We start from the raw sequence: 17,754 nt of genomic DNA, 5'->3' as shown, positions 1-17,754 counted from the left end.
TGCTTGAAACCACATGGGCAATTGTCTATAACAGGGATCTGCAACCTGCAGCTCTCCAAATGTTCATGGACTACAATTCCCATCAGCCCCTGTCAGCATGGCCAATTGGTCGTGCTGGCAGGGGCTGATTGGATTTGTAGTCCATGAACATCTGGAGAGCCGCAGGTTGCAGACCCCTGGTCTATAACATCTTAAAAGAATGGAAGGAGAGCCTGAAATAATAAACTGAGAGGGTTCAGTTCCCTGTATTTGCTTCTCCCAAGATTATACTAATCTACTGAATTCAAGTCATAGAACCTGTCTTTTTGGAACACAAACTGTGAGTTAACTTTGATTTAGTCGGGTCCAGAATAGCTAAAGAATCATTGGCTCTTTTGGAGGACATTTATTTCTGATCTTTTGATATTCCTCCTAGAAGTCCTTTTGGGTAGCTGTCAGGGACGACACAGGCAACTGAACTATTTTGTGCAATTGATCTGGGGTTCACAGAGCTTTTTAAACAGTTGCATCTAGACCAGGATGTGTGAATATTTGAGTTGCAGCCCAAACTGAGTCACAAACATGAGCGAAAGGGTCACATACCAACATGCTTCTCCTCCATCCGATCACACTGACTTGCTGGATTAATGCAGGCATTACACGATAGGAGTGTAAAGGTTTCTTTGAAGATATGTATGTTGGCTGATTAGCTATTATTAGCTGGTTAGCTTGTAGATATTTTCATCATGTGGATAGGAGATATTTTTCATAAAGGGTACCATTAAACTGAAGCAGTACTGACACCCGTGGCAGTTTAGTCTACACTGGAGTACCTCATCATCTACCCAGAGGATGGATACATCGGTAGCTCCAGCTTCTCCAGTTCAGAGATTACAATAATCATTATAAAGTTCACTATTATTGCTGTACTTGCTCATTTAAGGTTTATGTGGTCTTATGTGTATTACATTGAAACAGCTTTGCATTGTTTCTTAATAGACAGAAGCTATGACCTTTTTTAATGAGTTATATTTAATTATGTTGAGATTACATACAGCAATACAAACAAACTCTGATTTAACATTTATTGTTTACTCAAACTCCATGAGGTGTAGCTGATTAGATACCACAGATTGCTTTTGGGGGGTGCATTGTTTATTTGGGATTAATGCAGGCATTCGTGATTTCTGAGGTCAAATGAGTAACATTCACCCAAGACAAAAGAATGTCCAGTCGTCCATTAAACTCTGGATCAACATGAAAAGGCAGTCATGCTTATACAAACTTCTGATTATCTGAATCATTTGAATTTTTGGAAGGAACTGGGATGGCCAAAATTGCGCTGCACTTTTACAGTGATCCACAAACTCTGACTCATCAGCCCACATCTCAACAGAAAACCTGTCGTAAATTCATATTTCTATTTAAAAAATCTGCTCCATTCTACTTGCTCTAGCTACATTTTGACTCCTCAACCAGATGCGTTTTTAGATGTTCGTAGGACGAATTTAGATTTTGCAAGGTTAATATATAGAACATCAAATCCAAGCCAAATATGAGAGACATTCAGAATAATTTCATTGTGCAATCTCCTGAATGACAGGGAGAAACACCTAGGCCCATTCCGTACGGGCCCCCACAGCGGCTGCACACCGGTATATATGATGCCGGTGTGGCCCCAAGGCCGTTCGCATACTAAGGTGCAAACGGCCTCAGAGCGGCTGCGGCCCACGGAGGCGCTTCCGTTTTGTTTCCCCATACTTATCTTCTCTCCCTGCGGAGCTCCACAGGGACAAGGAGACACGCCCATGTTGCTCTGCAACCCCTGGGGGTCGAAGAGCAGCATGGGCGTGTCTTCTTGACCCCATGGAGCTCTGCAGGGAGAGAAGGTAAGTGTGGGGAAAACAGGAGGCACCTAAAAGAGGTGCCTCCAACCTGGTGCCATTTGTACGGCACCGACTGGGAAAGGCTGTTTCCCAAAAGCCTCACTCAATGAAAACAAAGTTTCCCCACCAGTTGGGGGGGGGGGCGCAGAGCACAGCGCTGCTTCGTTTTGAAGGTGGCAGCCGTGTGAACAGCATCCCTGGAACAGTGTTTTTACCATTCCAGGGGCACTGTTTTTGGCCTGGGCGGAGTAGCCCTTACACTAAGCAGGACAGTCAGTTTCTTCACTATTCTTAAAATACCACAATCTTTTAAGATAGACAAATACACAAGCAGCACAATCTTATGTGGAATTAATTCTAAGGCCCTTACATTTCAGCGGGATTTAGACTGAAGGTAATTCCACACAGAACTGTATTGCTAGTCTCCTTAAAGCATTCATGAAATAAGTCTATCTCTTACAGCACATCATCTAAAAACAAAATATTTATTCATTTTTATGGGTAGTCTATTCCAGATAATAATTCTGGTTATCTGAAAAACTAATTTTGCCACGTCTAATGACAAAGTGCAAATGTAAAAAGAGCCATTCACATTGCATCATTAGAGGCATGGCAAATTAAATCAGCACTTGGTATGATAAATCTATAAATCATCAAAAGTACATGATTTATTGGAGAGTCATGGCTAATTACTAAACACCAATAAAATATGGGTTATGTGTATCACATATACAATCACTCTGGTTTTCTAGTCACAAGTATTATTTAACACCAGTTTTAAAAAATATCCCTAGTTACAAATTTGACAAGCAGCTACATCAGGTATTACCACAAAACATTTTTAAGAAATTAAACCAAATAAGACCTGTGGATCTAAACATGATGTTACTTGCCATTATGCTACTAAAGTGATAGTAATACGGATCTCTATAGAAATGTTACTTAAGGAATGACATAAGCTGCACTATTAACTATTACCTAGCACTATTAACTATTACCTAGCAACTATTACCTCTGTTTCTTCACCCAAGACATCTTCTTCATTCGCCTCATCTTCAGCTAGAAGGTAGGAAAGAAATTGAAACAGTTACTAATTAAAATACTTTTGGTATGATGAGTGTACTAAAATTCTAGTCGTTAGACAGTGGAATTCTTGATACAGGACAAGTAATCCAAATTAATTTTGTTATGTTATTTCAGAATCTTTCAAAACCACCTCAAACTTACGACACCAGGGATGTGAGCTTTCCAGGAAAACCTGCTCAAAACCTTTTTCTGATATAAAATTAAATAGTTAAATCATATGAGCAGAGGCAGGCTTGAACATATCACGTGCAAGCCAGTACTGTGCACAGGCACTACTGTTTGTCCCTGTTTCACATCCCACATCCAGCCCACTGAACATTATGGATCTGTAGCAGCACAACAGCCCTGACAATTACAGGCAAGGTATACTTACAAAAATGGGGTAGAAGATCTTCCACAAAAAATATTGCATTAAAAACTGTGTACCCCACATTGTTGTAGGAAATCAGAAGTATACACTCATTTTACTCATACAATTCAAAGTGAATAGTATCAAAGTAACTGGTTACTGTCAACAACACATACAAACATTAATAAAATCAATCCATAACAGTAGAAATATATTCGGCATGCTGCAAGTCTATTAGAAAGAGTACCACGGAACATTCTTCAGTGGCAGCTAGCGCTGGTTTTTTAGGATACACACTTTCATTATTTAGGCTGAGCATCTCATTGTTTTTCTAACACTCCCAATGTTGGTGTCAGGAGGCCTGTTATTATGGGGATTTTGCTATTGCTGCTTTCGGTATGCTGGGGGTGGGGGTGGAATGGGTTAATGGCATTTCTAACTGACTTGCAACTGTCTGCTGAATGATGTTATACTGTACCAGGTGCTGCTCAAGGTCAGTGCCTAACCATTTCTACTGTTATCTCTTTCACAGTTCCTTTTGGGTACACTTTCCCAGGATGGGGGGTGCAAGCTACTTTAACTACTGGGTTTTGTGCGGGCAAACCTCAGTTCTGGCATGACCAGAGAAGATCCTCAATACTCAATAAACAACTGTTTATTGTTCGTTTCAGTTTTTGGGATTCTGACATTATGCCAGAACTCCTCTTAGGTTGAGTTTCATGCTGCCATACATTGCTGGAATTTCACCTTCTACTTTTACAACTTTTATCAAGGACTTTTCCTACCAGTATGATCTCTTCGGAGACCCAGCCAGGGGGTGCGTCTGCAGCTGCAGAAAAGGGTGCCCTATTCCTGAGGACTTATCAGGAACTTCAGATTCAGCCCCAGATGCCACTTGGAGGTGCAACAGGCAGAGAAGCCCCTACCCCAGGTGGATTTTTTGGACTTTATCAACCAGCTCATGACTGCCCCGTTAGATGGCTCACAGGGAGTCACCGTGCGTCGTTGTCGGGGTCTGGACTATTGAGATTCACAGCCTTTGGGTTTTGACAGTGGAACATGGGCTACCGCACTTTTGGCTGGAAATAAGTCGTTACCCGGCTGCCCGTCAGAAGGGGCTGATTCATCGGAAGCAGAAGCTTGGCGGATACTTCAGGCGTCGGAGGAGGCCTGGGATTCGGAGTGTGAGGAGTACCGTCGGGTTCTGCACCATATGGAACGAGATATGGAACACCTGTGAACTGCCCTTGTCCAGGCAAGCCAAGTAGCTCCTGCTCCTGAAGCTGGAGCAACCACAGCGCCAGCTACCCCAGCACCAGTTCAGCCTGGCCAGTCACCACCAGCCCCGGCGCCTGCCCCGGGACCCGCCCCTGCGCCAGCACCAGCTCAGCCTGCTCAACCGGCACTGGCCCCAGCTCCAGCTCCTGCTCCAGCACCAGCGCCAGCCCAGCCTGTCCAACCCGGACCCGCTCCGACCCCGGTTCCACTACCAGGCCAGCCGCCTCTTCAGCCGGCCCCAGGAGGGGTCCCCCTGCTGCCAGCTGCACCTGCTCCGTTACCAGTCCCACCCCTGATGCTGCCGTTCATGCCACCAGGATGGGGAGCTCCAGGAGGTGTGTTGCCGAACTTTGCACCATATGGGGTAGCTCCCCCTCTGTTCATGCCTAGGGTCCGGCTGACTACTCATTTTGATGGGACTCAGGACTTACTCCCGGCTTTCCTGGTGCAGGTCAATACCCACATGTTGCAATATGGACGGCAGTACCTGAACGATTTTGAATGTGTTTGTGAGATTGGGTCAATGCGGCAAGGCAAGACCCCATTTGCTGAGTTTGTGGAAAACTTCCGCACCGTGGCTAGTAAGATCCAGGATTGGGATGATCCTGTAAAAGTTTTCACTTTCAAGAAAGCTCTACACCCAGACTTGTTAAGCTGAGCTCTTGTTTGGGATAGTCCTCAGACTCTGATGGAATAGATTGTACTCGCGGGAACTGCGGATGCCCGAATGCGTGAGGCAGCCACGTTGGGAGTTCAGGTCGGGCGGTCCCCGACTGCCCAGCCACGCCGGGGGGGGGGGGTGCCCCTAGTCCTAAACCGGCCCGCCCTGCTCCTCCGAAGCACCAGATCTCAGTGGAAGAAAATGCCTGCCGCCGCCGCCTAAATCTCTGCCTGTATTGCGGCGGGGAGGGCCATATTGTGGCGATTTGTCCCGCCAAGTGCACCCCCACTCCAGCCACTTCTACTCCGGTTGCCAAGCTGGCCAAGATGTCTAAACCGCTGCCGAAAGGGGGCACCCGTGCGGCGGCTCCACACACTGATGCGGGGGAACAGCCGATTCCTTGGGAACCTCCCAAGCCAGAGCGGGTGAGTGAAGCCATAATTCTGCCTCTTGTTCTAACTAACGGGCCCGGCTGCCTGAAGATGTCCAGGCCCTTGTGGATACCGGCTGCTCTCACTGTTTAATACATCCCCGCTTGGTGGAAGCACTTGGGCTGCAGCCTGTTCTGTTGAAAGAGACTATCCGGTTTGACCAAATGGATGGCAGTCCGATGGGCGGCGGTCCTATTACCTCTCGCACCCCAAAGATTCTGGCCAATTGTGAGGGACATTGGTAACGCCGTAGCTTCATTATTGCCCCCATCTCTCAATACCCCGTGATATTAGGACTGTCTTGGCTTGTGGATCATGACCCGTCAGTGAAATGGTCTCAATGTGTTTTGACTTTTACCGATCCGCCTTGTGGAGCCCACATGAGCCCTGATCCCCCCGAACACTTGCTGCCTCCTCCAGAGGGACTCGCTTGCGCTCTGTCCCAACCTTCTGTTAACCCTGAAATTCCCTCACCGTACCGGGACTTATAGCAAGTGTTTGAAGAGACTAAGTGTAATTCCTTGCCGCCCCATTGTGATACTGACTGTAAAATTGAACTGGTCCCTGGAGCTAAACTGCCCAAGGGACGGCTATATCCCATGAGCCCTGCTGAGGATACCGAGTTACAGGCGTTCCTGGGTAAGAATTTGGCGCGCGGGTTCATTCGGAAGGCGCACAGCAGTTTTGCGGCCCCGATTTTGTTTGTAAAGAAAAAGGACGATTCCCTGCAGCTTTGTACTGACTACAGGGGTTTGAACGCTGTTTCGGCCTCTAATAAATACCCACTACCCTAATCAAGGACTTACTTGCGAATCTCGGCTCAGGGCACATTTTTACCAAGTTGGACTCACATGAAGCCTATTAACGGGTGCGAATGGCTGAGGGCCATGAACATTTGACTGCTTTTAATACTCGCTATGGACAGTATGAGTATTTAGTCATGCCTTTTGGGCTCTCCGGGGCTCCCGCCGTGTTTCAAGTCTGATCAATGGGATTTTGGATGACTTGTTGTTCAAAGGGGTTGTTGTTTATTTGGATGATGTTCTGATTTACTCCCGTGATGAGGAATCTCATATTGCTTTGGTCCACAAAGAAATGGACCCTGCCAAGATTGCTGATGTAATGACATGGCCCCCTCCTCGGACTCGTAAGCAACTCGTCTTTTCTGGGCTTTGCCAATTTCTACCATGACTTTATCCCTCACTTTTCCCCCTTGGCTCTCCTTTTGACTGATCTCTAACGTACCAAGGAGAAAGGCCCTGCAGCTTCCCGCCCTGGTGCTCCATTGGTTTGGAATCCAAACTCTTCTTCTTCTTCCGCAGGTTTTCGGGTGCTGAACTTAATTGGACTGTTGGTGATAAGGAAACCTGTGCTATCAAGGTTGCTCTTACTGTGTGGAGGCATTTCTTAGAGGGAGCGGAGCACCCCTTTGAGGTCTGGACTGATCATAAAAATCTGGCTGCACTTTGCTCTCCGGGCCGGCTGTCCGCTAAACAGATCCATTGGGCGGACTTTTTTACACGCTTTCGTTTTACAGTTCATTTTTTCCTGGGCAAAACCAACCGTTTGGCAGACGCCCTGTCCCACTAGCTAGAGGGGGAGGAGCACAAGGCGGATCCACTGCTTTCCTGCACTATCCTTACCCCCAACAACTTGGGCTTGGGTGTTACCCGGTCATAGGCAAAGGCGGAGCCCCCACCATCAGTATCTCCTCCCGAACACCTTCTCTCCGCCTTCTTGGAGGCGGGAAAGTCCCCAGTGTCTCTTACGGAGGGAGGCGATGGTTTAGTATTACTTGACGGCATTTGCTGTCGTGGCTCGCTGTTGTATGTTCCGCCCCATCTACGTTCTCAAATCTGCCACCAGGGGCACGATTCCAAGTCGGCTGGTCACTTTGGCTTTGTAAAAACTTTGCATTTGCTTCGTAGACAATTTTGGTGGAAAACCATGCGTAAGGATATTGAGGCTGTCCTATCTGTGCTATGGCGAAAACAATTCCGGAAAGGTCCCAAGGATTATTGCAGGACATTACGCTGCCCAGTAGGCCCTGGCAGGTGATCTCCATGGATTTTATTACGGACTTGCCTTTGAGTCATGGCAAAACGGTGATCTGGACTGTAGTTGATCTGTTCTCTAAGCAGGCCCATTTTATTCCTTGTACCTCCATTCCCACTGCTCAGAAGCTGTTCATGCTGCATATTTACAGGTTGCATTCTGCCCCCAAGAAAATAATTACGGACAGGGGCAGTCAATTTGTATCCCGCTTTTAGAGGGCTTTCATGAAGTTGTTGGACACTGAACAAGGGTTGTCTTCAGGCTACCACCCCCAATCTGATGGGGAGTCTGAGATGTCCAACCAGACTTTGGAACAGTACCTGAGGTATTATGTGAACTATCAGCAGGATAACTGGGTTGATCTGTTGCCTTACGCGGAATACGCTTACAATAACTCAGTTCATAGTAGTACGGGCAAGACTCCTTTTGAGGTGGTTCATGGTCGTTCAGCTCACCCTCTGCCCATGCTTCAGTCAGGGGACGCCCCTGGACCCGAGGTTAAGGAATGGATGCAATCCGTTGCTGATCAATGGCCTCCTATCTTGAAAGCACTTCAGGAGGCTAGAGACTCATATAAGCGACTGGCCAATAAGCGCAGACACGACTTCCCCCTAGTGGTGGGAGATATGGTGTACCTCTCCACCAAGAATCTCCGGGACATACATCAGCCCTCAAAACTGAGTGCGAAATATATTGGGCCCTTTAAGATTGTCAGGGTGATGAACAAAGTGACTGCTGAACTGGAATTGCCTAATGCTTTGCATAAAATACACCCTGTGTTTCATTGCAGCTTACTGAAGAAGACGTGTTCCCTGAATGTCTGGCATCCAGAGAAGAAGATTCCTCCTCCAGTTCTGTTTAATGCAACTAAACATTATGAACTCTCTGATATTCTTGATTCTCGCATCTATCAAAACCGCTTGCAGTATTTGGTCTCTTGGAAAGGTGGTTTACCTGGGCAGAATCAGTGGATATTTGCTGAGAACGTCAAAGCCCCCCCACCTCGTTAAAGCTTTTCATCAAAACTGCCCAAGCAAGCCGGGGGGAGGGCCCTAGAGGGAGCGGAATGTCAGGAGGCCTGTTATTATGGGAATTTTGCTATTGCTGCTTTCTGTATGCTGGGGGGTAGTGGAATGGGTTAATGGCATTTCTAACTGACTTGCAACTGTCTTTTGAATGATGTTATACTGTACCAGGTGCTGCTCAAAGTCAGTGCCTGATAATCTCTACTGTTATCTCTTCCACAGTTCCTTTTGGGCGCACTTTCCCAGGATGGGGGGTGCAAGCTACTTTAACTACTGGGTTTTGCGCGGGCAAACCTCAGTTCTGGCATGACCAGAGAAGATCCTCAATACTCAATAAACAACTGTTCTTATACATGAGTTTGTTTCAATTTTTGAGATTCTGACTTTTGGAAGTATCTGAAGAACTACAAACGCTATTGTCATTTCAAGGAATCTCTTATCCTCTGTGCAGCTTACGGAGTTAAGATCCTGTCTGTTACATGTGCTGTTGCAGGAGGCTGGAAATGGTGCTATACCAGCCTAAGATCAACTGGAGTGCAAACGGGAATAGACCAGAGCCCGGACTGGAAAGACTGGCAAATCTTTCCTGTTTCTCCACTCCCCTTCTGTAATTTTCCAGATAAATATGACAAAAATATTTTCTTTCCACTGCATTTGAAGAAGTGAGCTCTGATGCAAGAAAAATGAATGCTGTAATAAATGCTGTTAGCCTTTATGGTGCTGCTGGACTTTTGTTTTAGTTTGATATGAAAATAGTTTGGAAGATACAGCATGTAATAGGACCAGTGAAGGTTCCAGCCTGGTAGAATGTTGCTTTATAAAATCAGGAGTATATTAAATATAAAGGATAAATTCACACAGTGAACTGTCTATTAACTCCCAGACCAACACGACCAACACCAAAGGTGCACAACTTTATAAGATCAAGCTCAATCAACTGACAATCTGAACTCGATAATTATTCAGGAGAGGGGTGATAAACTATAGAAGTGAAAGGGGGCAGATTTTTGCCCAACATGTGCCACAAGGGTCTGTCATTACATTTGTAAAACACAAAAGGAGTTCTAGCATAAACAATAAGCACTCTGTGGTTAAGAACACCATCCTACAAATTCAGCATCAACCCCTGCCTTATGTGCTCTTCCAAACATACTCTTCTTTGGAAACAAACACTTATCAGTAGGATGTTGTGGGTTTTCTGGGTTGTATGGCCGTGTTCCAGTAGTATTTTCTCCTAACGTTTCACCTGCATTTGTGGCTGGCATCTTCAGAGGATCTACTACTGCTGGAACACAGCCATACAACCCAGAAAACCCACAACATCCTAGTGATTCTGGCTGTGAAAGACTTCGACAATTCAGTAAATACTCTCAAGGTTGCAAGGACAGATCACCCTACACCAGGGGCCTTTTCTGGCATCCACCAAGTGTTTTTAGGAAGTAGGCGGGACCAGACAGGGCTTCTGCCCAGCAAGGTTTCTTATTGGCTGCGTGGATTTTTTTGCATGTTGCTTTAGCAGCAGCTGCCACCGCAGCACAAGGATCTACACTGTGTTACAGAAGTTAAGCTGCGGCAATCATGTTGTGGCTGGTTCTGCCTCTGGAGGGAGCTATTTTGTTGCTGCACCAACCATGCCAACCTTTTCCAAATGTGCATACGGGCTCAAGAATCTTGGCAACCCCTGCCACAGTAAGCAATAGTAGAGGGGTCAGTGTTCCCACTACCCTGCACTTGCGAGTAGCAGCAGGGATTTGCTCAAGGATTAATGGTATGACCTTGTGTAACTATCAGCCTAGGAGAGCACTTCATCCCAAGTCACAATTAAGTCCTGTCTAAGCAGTTGTAAAGGAACAGGAAAACCCAAACAGTTGTGACTTGGATCTACAGTCGTGCCTGTGAGGAAGGAGGACATGCAAATATGTGAGGCAGAGAAATTCATGATAAGAATGAACAGGGGAGAGGCAAGAGGCTCAGAATTGTTGGACCAAGTGAAGGACTGACCAAGACTGCTCTATGGAATTAACCACCTACTGATTCCCCATGCCAACTGCTGGCTGCTCTGATTGTCTATGGCAGGGGTCTGCAACCTGAGGCTCTCCAGATGTTCATGGACTACAATCCCCATCAGCCAGGGCTGATGGGATTTGTAGTCCATGAACATCTGGAGAGCCGCAGGTTGCAGACCCCTGGTCTATGGCCAACTCCTCTCTCTGGATTCCTTGGCCTCGCCTCAACTATCAGACACAGTGGACACTGAATCTTGGGCTTATGGAGAATATTATTTACAACTCCCTGACCGACCTAGTACTTCACTCAGGCAAAACAATATGATTAGAGGTAATGTGAAATAGGGGATGGGAAGGTATCTGTTAACTTATGTGCTTCAACAGCTAAGAGATTAGGACCCAACCAATGAATGAAGATGGTGAATGTAGATTTATAACCCACTTTCCTCAACCATAAGGAATCTCAAGGTGGCTTACAAACCTCTTCCCTTTCTTTCCCCACAGGACACCTTGTGAGGCAGGTGGGGGTGAGAGAATTCTGAGGGAACCATGACTAGCCCACGGTCACCCAGCAGGCTTCATGTGAAGGAGGAGGGAAACAAATCCAGTTCAGCAGATTAGAGTCTGCCACTCACGTGGAGAAGTAGGGATTCAAACCCGGTTCTCCAGATTAGAGTCCATCACTATTAACCACTACAGAATGCTGGCTCTGGATTCTTATTACTGCCTAGCTTGTTCTCGTTCATGCCTCAGTACTGTTGGAAATGGCTGCTTATTGGATGTCAAATATATACAGTGGAACCTTGGTTTTCATTGCCTTCAGTTTTCATCGGTTTCGGTTTTCATCGATTTTTTCAGTGAAAAAATTTGTCTCATTTACATCGATTTGCCTCGGTTTTCATTGATTTGCAATAAGGTGCAGAGGTTTGTGGAGAAAAATCACCCAGACAAAGCTGTTACAGGCCATGTCTGCGACTTGTTTAATGACAATGTCTTGCCCCGTTTCAGACAAATCTTCAAGAGGTGTCAGAAACAGACCTCTTTGGACAGCTTTCTGGTGCGACATTGGTCCACTGGCTCTGAAGCTGGTCCTATTGTTATTGTTTGTTACTGTTTTCAGCATTCAACACTATGTTTACTCACCAAAAAATGTGTTTTTGGTATGTTTTTTGGAGTGCCTAGAACTGATTAATTGGATTTACATTGATTCCTATGGAAAAGTTTGCCTCGGTTTTCATCGGTTTCGGTTTTCATCGATTCTTTTCGGATGTATTACCAACAAAAACCGAGGTTCCACTGTTATTAGATTTATATGGCACACAACAGCTGTGAAATTAGGGGCTACAGAGGAGAAAAAGTATTGTCTGTAATCTCTCAAATCTCCCCAACCCGCTGCTTTCTAAGGTAATGCTCTTTACCACTGTTATACGGTCACAGGCCAGCAGTTGCTTTCTATGAAATTCTGGAAATTCCCAAGAAATTCTGGATGCAGAATGCTGTTTTCAACTGTATGGGGATTTCTCCATATTAGCTGTGCCTGGTGCAACCTCTGGATATGCACTTGACTTGCAGGATTTGAAGCTGCCTCTCTTAGCTTTAAGGCAATATTGTGGGCCTCAATACCAATATTCCTGACAGAGCCTGGAATATATCAAGGCAACCTGATCTTCCACATCCTTAGGACTCTAACCAAGGGTTCAAAGTGACAGTGATGATGAAGGAACACACTGAGAGCTGTCAGCAACACAGCTGTGACACTGACACTGGGAGTAGGGAAGGCAGGCAGCAAGGAGGCCACAAGCTACCTCCAAAGAAGGGGGGGATCCGCCTTTGGGAATGGCGTGCTGCCGGGTTCGCTCTCCCCAGGGCACTTACAGCGGCAGAGGGGCAATCACGCCAGCATGCAGCCACCACAACCCATCACTGGAACACGGTGCTGGGTGATGCATTAGCATCCCAGAGCCCCTGCTGCTGACAAACCAGGGGCAGGCTAGGGGTCAAGGCAGGAGCTGAGCTTAGTCGGCTCCCTCCTGGCCTTTGCCAACGGGCCACAATTTGGACTTAAGCTACTCTTTTGGGTGGCCCATGGAGACTTTGTGGTGGTGGGGAGACTTCTGCACTCTGCAAGCCTCTTCAACGCTACCGAGAAGCCTATATGGGAGCAGCAGGGCAGTGCTACGTCGATGTGGCAGCCCACCACCTCCCATTTAGATGGGGCTGCAAGAGGGTTTTCTAGGCTCAGGCTGTGATTAATGAACGTGCTAAATGTTTGTGGCTATTTCAAAGCCTGTAGGCATCACTGGTGTTTGGGAAGGTTAGGTTTAGACTCCTTCCCCTTCTGCTGTCATCACTATTGGTGTTTGTGGCCTATTGGACCTACCTGTTTCCTTAGGGCAGTTGTTGTGCCCTTTGTACTCACTTCAGCTAGCTCAGGGGTCTACAACCTGCGGCTCTCCAGATGTTCATGAACTACAATTCCCATCAGCCCCTGCCAGCATGGCCAATTGTAGTTCATGAACATCTGGAGAGCCGCAGGTTGCAGACCCCTGAGCTAGCTGTTTGTCATTTTGGTTTGGTCTTTCTTCCTTTTTCCCCTGGGAAGGTGTCCCAGGGGAAAACATTGGTGTTTGGGGTTTTCAGGCCCCTTAGGTATCAGTCAATTTGATGTCTTCCTATTTTGTTGGGTCTACCTGTCAGGGTAATCCCTCTGTTTACAAGGTGAACTTTTCAAAGGTTGACCTTTCAATAAGGTCACCTTTTCCCTGTTAGGTAACCTTTCAATAAGGTTTCCTATATGTTGACCATCTCCTAAGTGTCATTTCTAGATTTAGATGATGTTACTCACAGTGTCCCTATTCTTCCTCTGCTTTCTTTGGTGGGTATTTTGTGGGGATCTTTTTATTAACAATTGTTGTATCATTAACACAGGCACTGTGCTGCTGACTGTGCATTATATCCCATTTTGTCCACACAAACTGAGATCCAGTGCTACCCAGCCATCTCGCACTGAACACAGGATCAAGCTGAAAAGATAAAGTTTTACATAACAAGCACGTGGAGATAATATTTATTCCTTTTATGTATGCTAACAGATTCCAGTCAAGTATCTCATATGCCATCCTGTGGCCACCTCAAACTTATTACAAATCTGTATGCCGTCCTTTAAAATGGTTCACTGAAAGTAATCCCAATTGATTCAACTGGACTTGCTTCCTTGTTACCTTTTTTCTAAAAAAGGAGAAACGGAAAGTTAAGGGGGGGGGGGGAGAGGCTCGTATAAATTCACTAAGAACTATGTGGAGCAAGACTAAAACTTATTTTCTTGTCAGAGTCAATGTCCATAATAAGATTTCTATTTAATCATGTTGAAGCTTTATATAAAGAGTACTTTGAGTGCAATTACCACAGCTCTTGGATGGAAAGGCTAAGAGGAATTTTTTAGGACTATGTATAGGAATACAGTTTAAAATTTAAGATTGTTTCAGCACAGCTTCCAATGTATCTTAAGGGCTCTGGAGAAGAGTTGTAAAAACCTAAAGAACAAACCTACCATGTTGTTCAAGATAGGTCTGAAGTCTGTTGATGAGATCTTGCTTGTTTCCTTTTGCCTCCAAGCCTCGGGCTAAACATTCTTGCTTCAGCTCAGCAAGCTGTAAAGTATAAAAGATGTTGTTTTACTAAAGTGCACGTACCCTCTCAGAGATTTGGAAAATGACATGAGAAATTCCAAGGAAACCAACGGAGATGGCTTTAAAAAAAGTTTTTTAAAACCTTGGACAGAAAAATGTTATGTGCTCCTAGGGTAAAAATGAACACAGGTCTTCTAAACTTTTTTACATCATTCTTTTTATGATCCTGAAGAAACATACTTTAAGAATGTGAAGCCAAAAGGTACAAGTTCTCTAGAAGGACAATCAATAATGTTGGGGAAGGAAGTCAATCATTTAAAGCAAGATGTAACTCACACTTCTTTGGCAGGGCTATTCTAGTTTCAACCCTCCCCAATAATTTATGGACATTTATGAACACTGAATCAAGTGGGAAACTCAAAGAAAAGTCTTCTATCCCAGGGTAGCTTGCATTTCTATACAACCAAGAAAATACAAAATAAAGGTCTGTGTGTGTAGATGGCCATCAAGTCACAGCTGACTTATGACGATCCCATCAGGAGATGCCCAGAAATGGTATGCCACTACCTGCCTCTGCACTATACCCTCGCTATTCCATGGAGGCTTCCCATCCAAATACTTGACAGGGTTGAGAGTGACAGTGTGACTGGCCCAAGATCACCTAGCAAGTTTCCATGACCGGAGTGGGGAATGGGGCTTCAAAACCCTAATCCAACACTTTAACCACTGCACCAAGCTGGCCCTCAAAGATGCATAACACTAGCAGCAGTGGCATAGTGGTTAAGAGCAGGTGCAGGTACATTCTAATCTGGAGGAACCGGGTTTGATTCCCGGCTCTGTCGCCTGAGCTGTGGATGTTTTACCTGGCTCAGGTATTGAATTTCAGCAATATGAATATCTGTAAACCTGCCCGCATTGGAAAGGCACGTTGAGTCAAAGCTCTATATACAAATACCACTCTCCAAGTGAGATGTGATCCATCGGGAAAATTAACGCCAAAAATTCAATCTTCCAAAGGTGTCAAACAAGGCTGCGTTTTGGGCCCCGTTATTTAACCTGTTCATTAATGATTTGTCCCTTGACCTAAAATCGGTCAATTCACCTTGTCCCAGCTTTGGTAATGTGACCCTACCATTGCTTCTATTTGCAGATGATGCACTATTACTCTCTAGAACGAAGATGGGCCTAAATTGCCTGTTATCCAAATGTAGTGATTATTGTACATGGAATTCATTATCCATCAATCCTGCCAAATCTAAGGTGGTTGTGTTTGCTAACACCTATAGACCCAGCAGATGGATGTTAGATGGTGCATTGGTTGATCAAGTTAAGTTCTGTAAATATCTAGGAATTGTTTTCCATCACAAAGCCTGTTGGTACAAACATAGAGACCTAGCTATGACAGCTTGTAGAGCTACTATGGCGGGTGTGGAGAACTTTTTTTTTTTTACAACAGGTAATAGGTTTATCCCTGCCACAGTGAGAGTTTTTAACATGAAAGCGATTCCCCAGTTGCTCTATGGGATCCCCTTGTGGATTAATGCTGGGAATCAAAGAGTGGAGAGGATCCAGTCAGCCTTCTTATACAAAATATTCGGAGTGCCGCATTGAACTCCTTATGCTGCACTCTGTTTGGAAGCGGGACAACATCTTCTTGTTACGAAAGCTTGGCTGGATACCTTAAAGTTTTGGGTTCACCTGTGCTTTAATTCAGACACCAGTAGCCTTACCTATCATATCCTCCCCCAGCTCCATGGATCCAAGTGGTGGCGGGCAGTTGAAATACTTGCCCTGGGATTTTCCTGGGATACCTTGCAAATGCTACCTCCTTCCGAACTCTTTTTTCAAATAAAAAGGCAACTTCTCGACCAGGAGCTCCAAGTTTTACAGGACCAAGCGTGAAGTAATTGCTCCCCTCTTTTTCAACATCAAATTTAAAACCAACCAGATGGCAGATTATTTGAGTATACTCCAAGAGTCCAAGTATAGATGGATATATCTAGGATTCGTTGTAATTCCTTCCCTTGTTCCGTACTGCAAGGGAGGTTTCTTAAAATTGACTCGCAAGAGCGGAAATGTTCCCACTGTATTACAGTGGTGCAATCCATGGAACATATAATGCTCGACTGTCCCAAATATGAAGGAGCTAGGACCAGGCTCTTGGCTCTTCTTCCTGTTAAGTTTAAGGAATACTCCGCTGCTGGGAAGGTTATATTCCTATTAAACAACTCCTGTGATTTTAACTTCTGTAGCTAGGTTCCTTTTAGGAATTTTGGAATGATACCTGTGATGGTTTTAGGTATGGAACATTGTCTGGATAATGCCGGTTGTTATGTTGGTATTATGCCTAATAAAGGTTTTATGTATGTATGAGTGAAAATTTGAAAGCAATCCATCCAGTGGTTTCGGAGTTAGAGCACGACTCACAAACAGATGGTTTGCTTTATATATATATGTGTGTGTGTGTGTGTGTGTGTGTGTGTATGTATATATATGTGTGTATGTGTATATGTGTATATATGTATGTGTATATGTATGTGTGTGTGTATATGTGTGTATATGTATATGTGTATGTGTATATGTGTATATATGTGTGTGTGTATGTGTATATGTGTATGTGTATATGTGTATGTATATATATATGTATATATATATACACACACTCATATACACACACTCATATACACACACATATACATATACACACATATACACGTGTATACACACACACATACATATACACACATATGCGCATATACACATACACACATATATATACATATATACATATATACATATACACACACATATATGTATATATGTGTATGTGTATATGTGTGTATATGTGTGTATATGTGTATATGTATGTATGTATGTATATATAAAATCCAAAAGCACAAAATAACAGTGTTGTTCCTACACAAAAAACTTTAAGTATCAGATGCTAGTATGCTTTTTGTGGGTACAATGCCACAGAATTGCAGCCCCAGTTTTGAGCTTTTAATGGTTTGGGGTTACGAGAGTTATGTGCAACTGAGGCTATTTGTCATCTTATCTGCTGATTATTTCCGCTTTTGCAGCAAAACATAGTTCACTGTGATTCACTCAAACAAACAAACAACAGTTCATGTTTTCTCAACAAACCAGGATTTCAAACTAAGGACTAGGTTTACAATCCCTCAGCAGAAGGTGCTAATGGATGAACATCTTTCCTCTCCTTCCCCCACCCCCATTTCTGACTCTGGAAAAGTTTATTCTGATGTCACAAGACCCATGAAGTCAAATAGCTATGCAGGCCAGGAGGCTGCAACAGGGAGACGGAAGGGAATGAACTTGTCATTTCTGTCTCTTTCATCAGCTCAGCACCAG

General features: G+C 44.8%; 1 protein-coding gene across 4 annotated transcripts in view; it reads right to left on the bottom strand.

Annotated features, from left to right (window-relative positions):
* Positions 1–17,754, bottom strand: part of LOC125429600 (SAP domain containing ribonucleoprotein) — a 111,607-nt gene that overhangs the window by 88,812 nt on the left and 5,041 nt on the right. For all 4 annotated transcript variants that reach the window (XM_048490844.1, XM_048490846.1, XM_048490843.1 and 1 more), the window contains exons 2-3: positions 14,307–14,406; positions 2,878–2,924 (exon numbers count right to left, since the gene is read on the bottom strand). In XM_048490844.1, coding sequence (XP_048346801.1) covers positions 2,878–2,924; positions 14,307–14,406 — 147 coding nt within the window. The remainder of the gene's footprint in view (positions 1–2,877; positions 2,925–14,306; positions 14,407–17,754) is intronic.

This window comes from Sphaerodactylus townsendi, linkage group LG03 (assembly GCF_021028975.2).
Source record: "Sphaerodactylus townsendi isolate TG3544 linkage group LG03, MPM_Stown_v2.3, whole genome shotgun sequence".
NCBI classification, from domain to species: domain Eukaryota; kingdom Metazoa; phylum Chordata; class Lepidosauria; order Squamata; family Sphaerodactylidae; genus Sphaerodactylus; species Sphaerodactylus townsendi.
The sequence above is the reverse complement of the archived record's forward strand: the minus strand, read 5'-3'. Positions and strand labels throughout refer to the sequence as shown.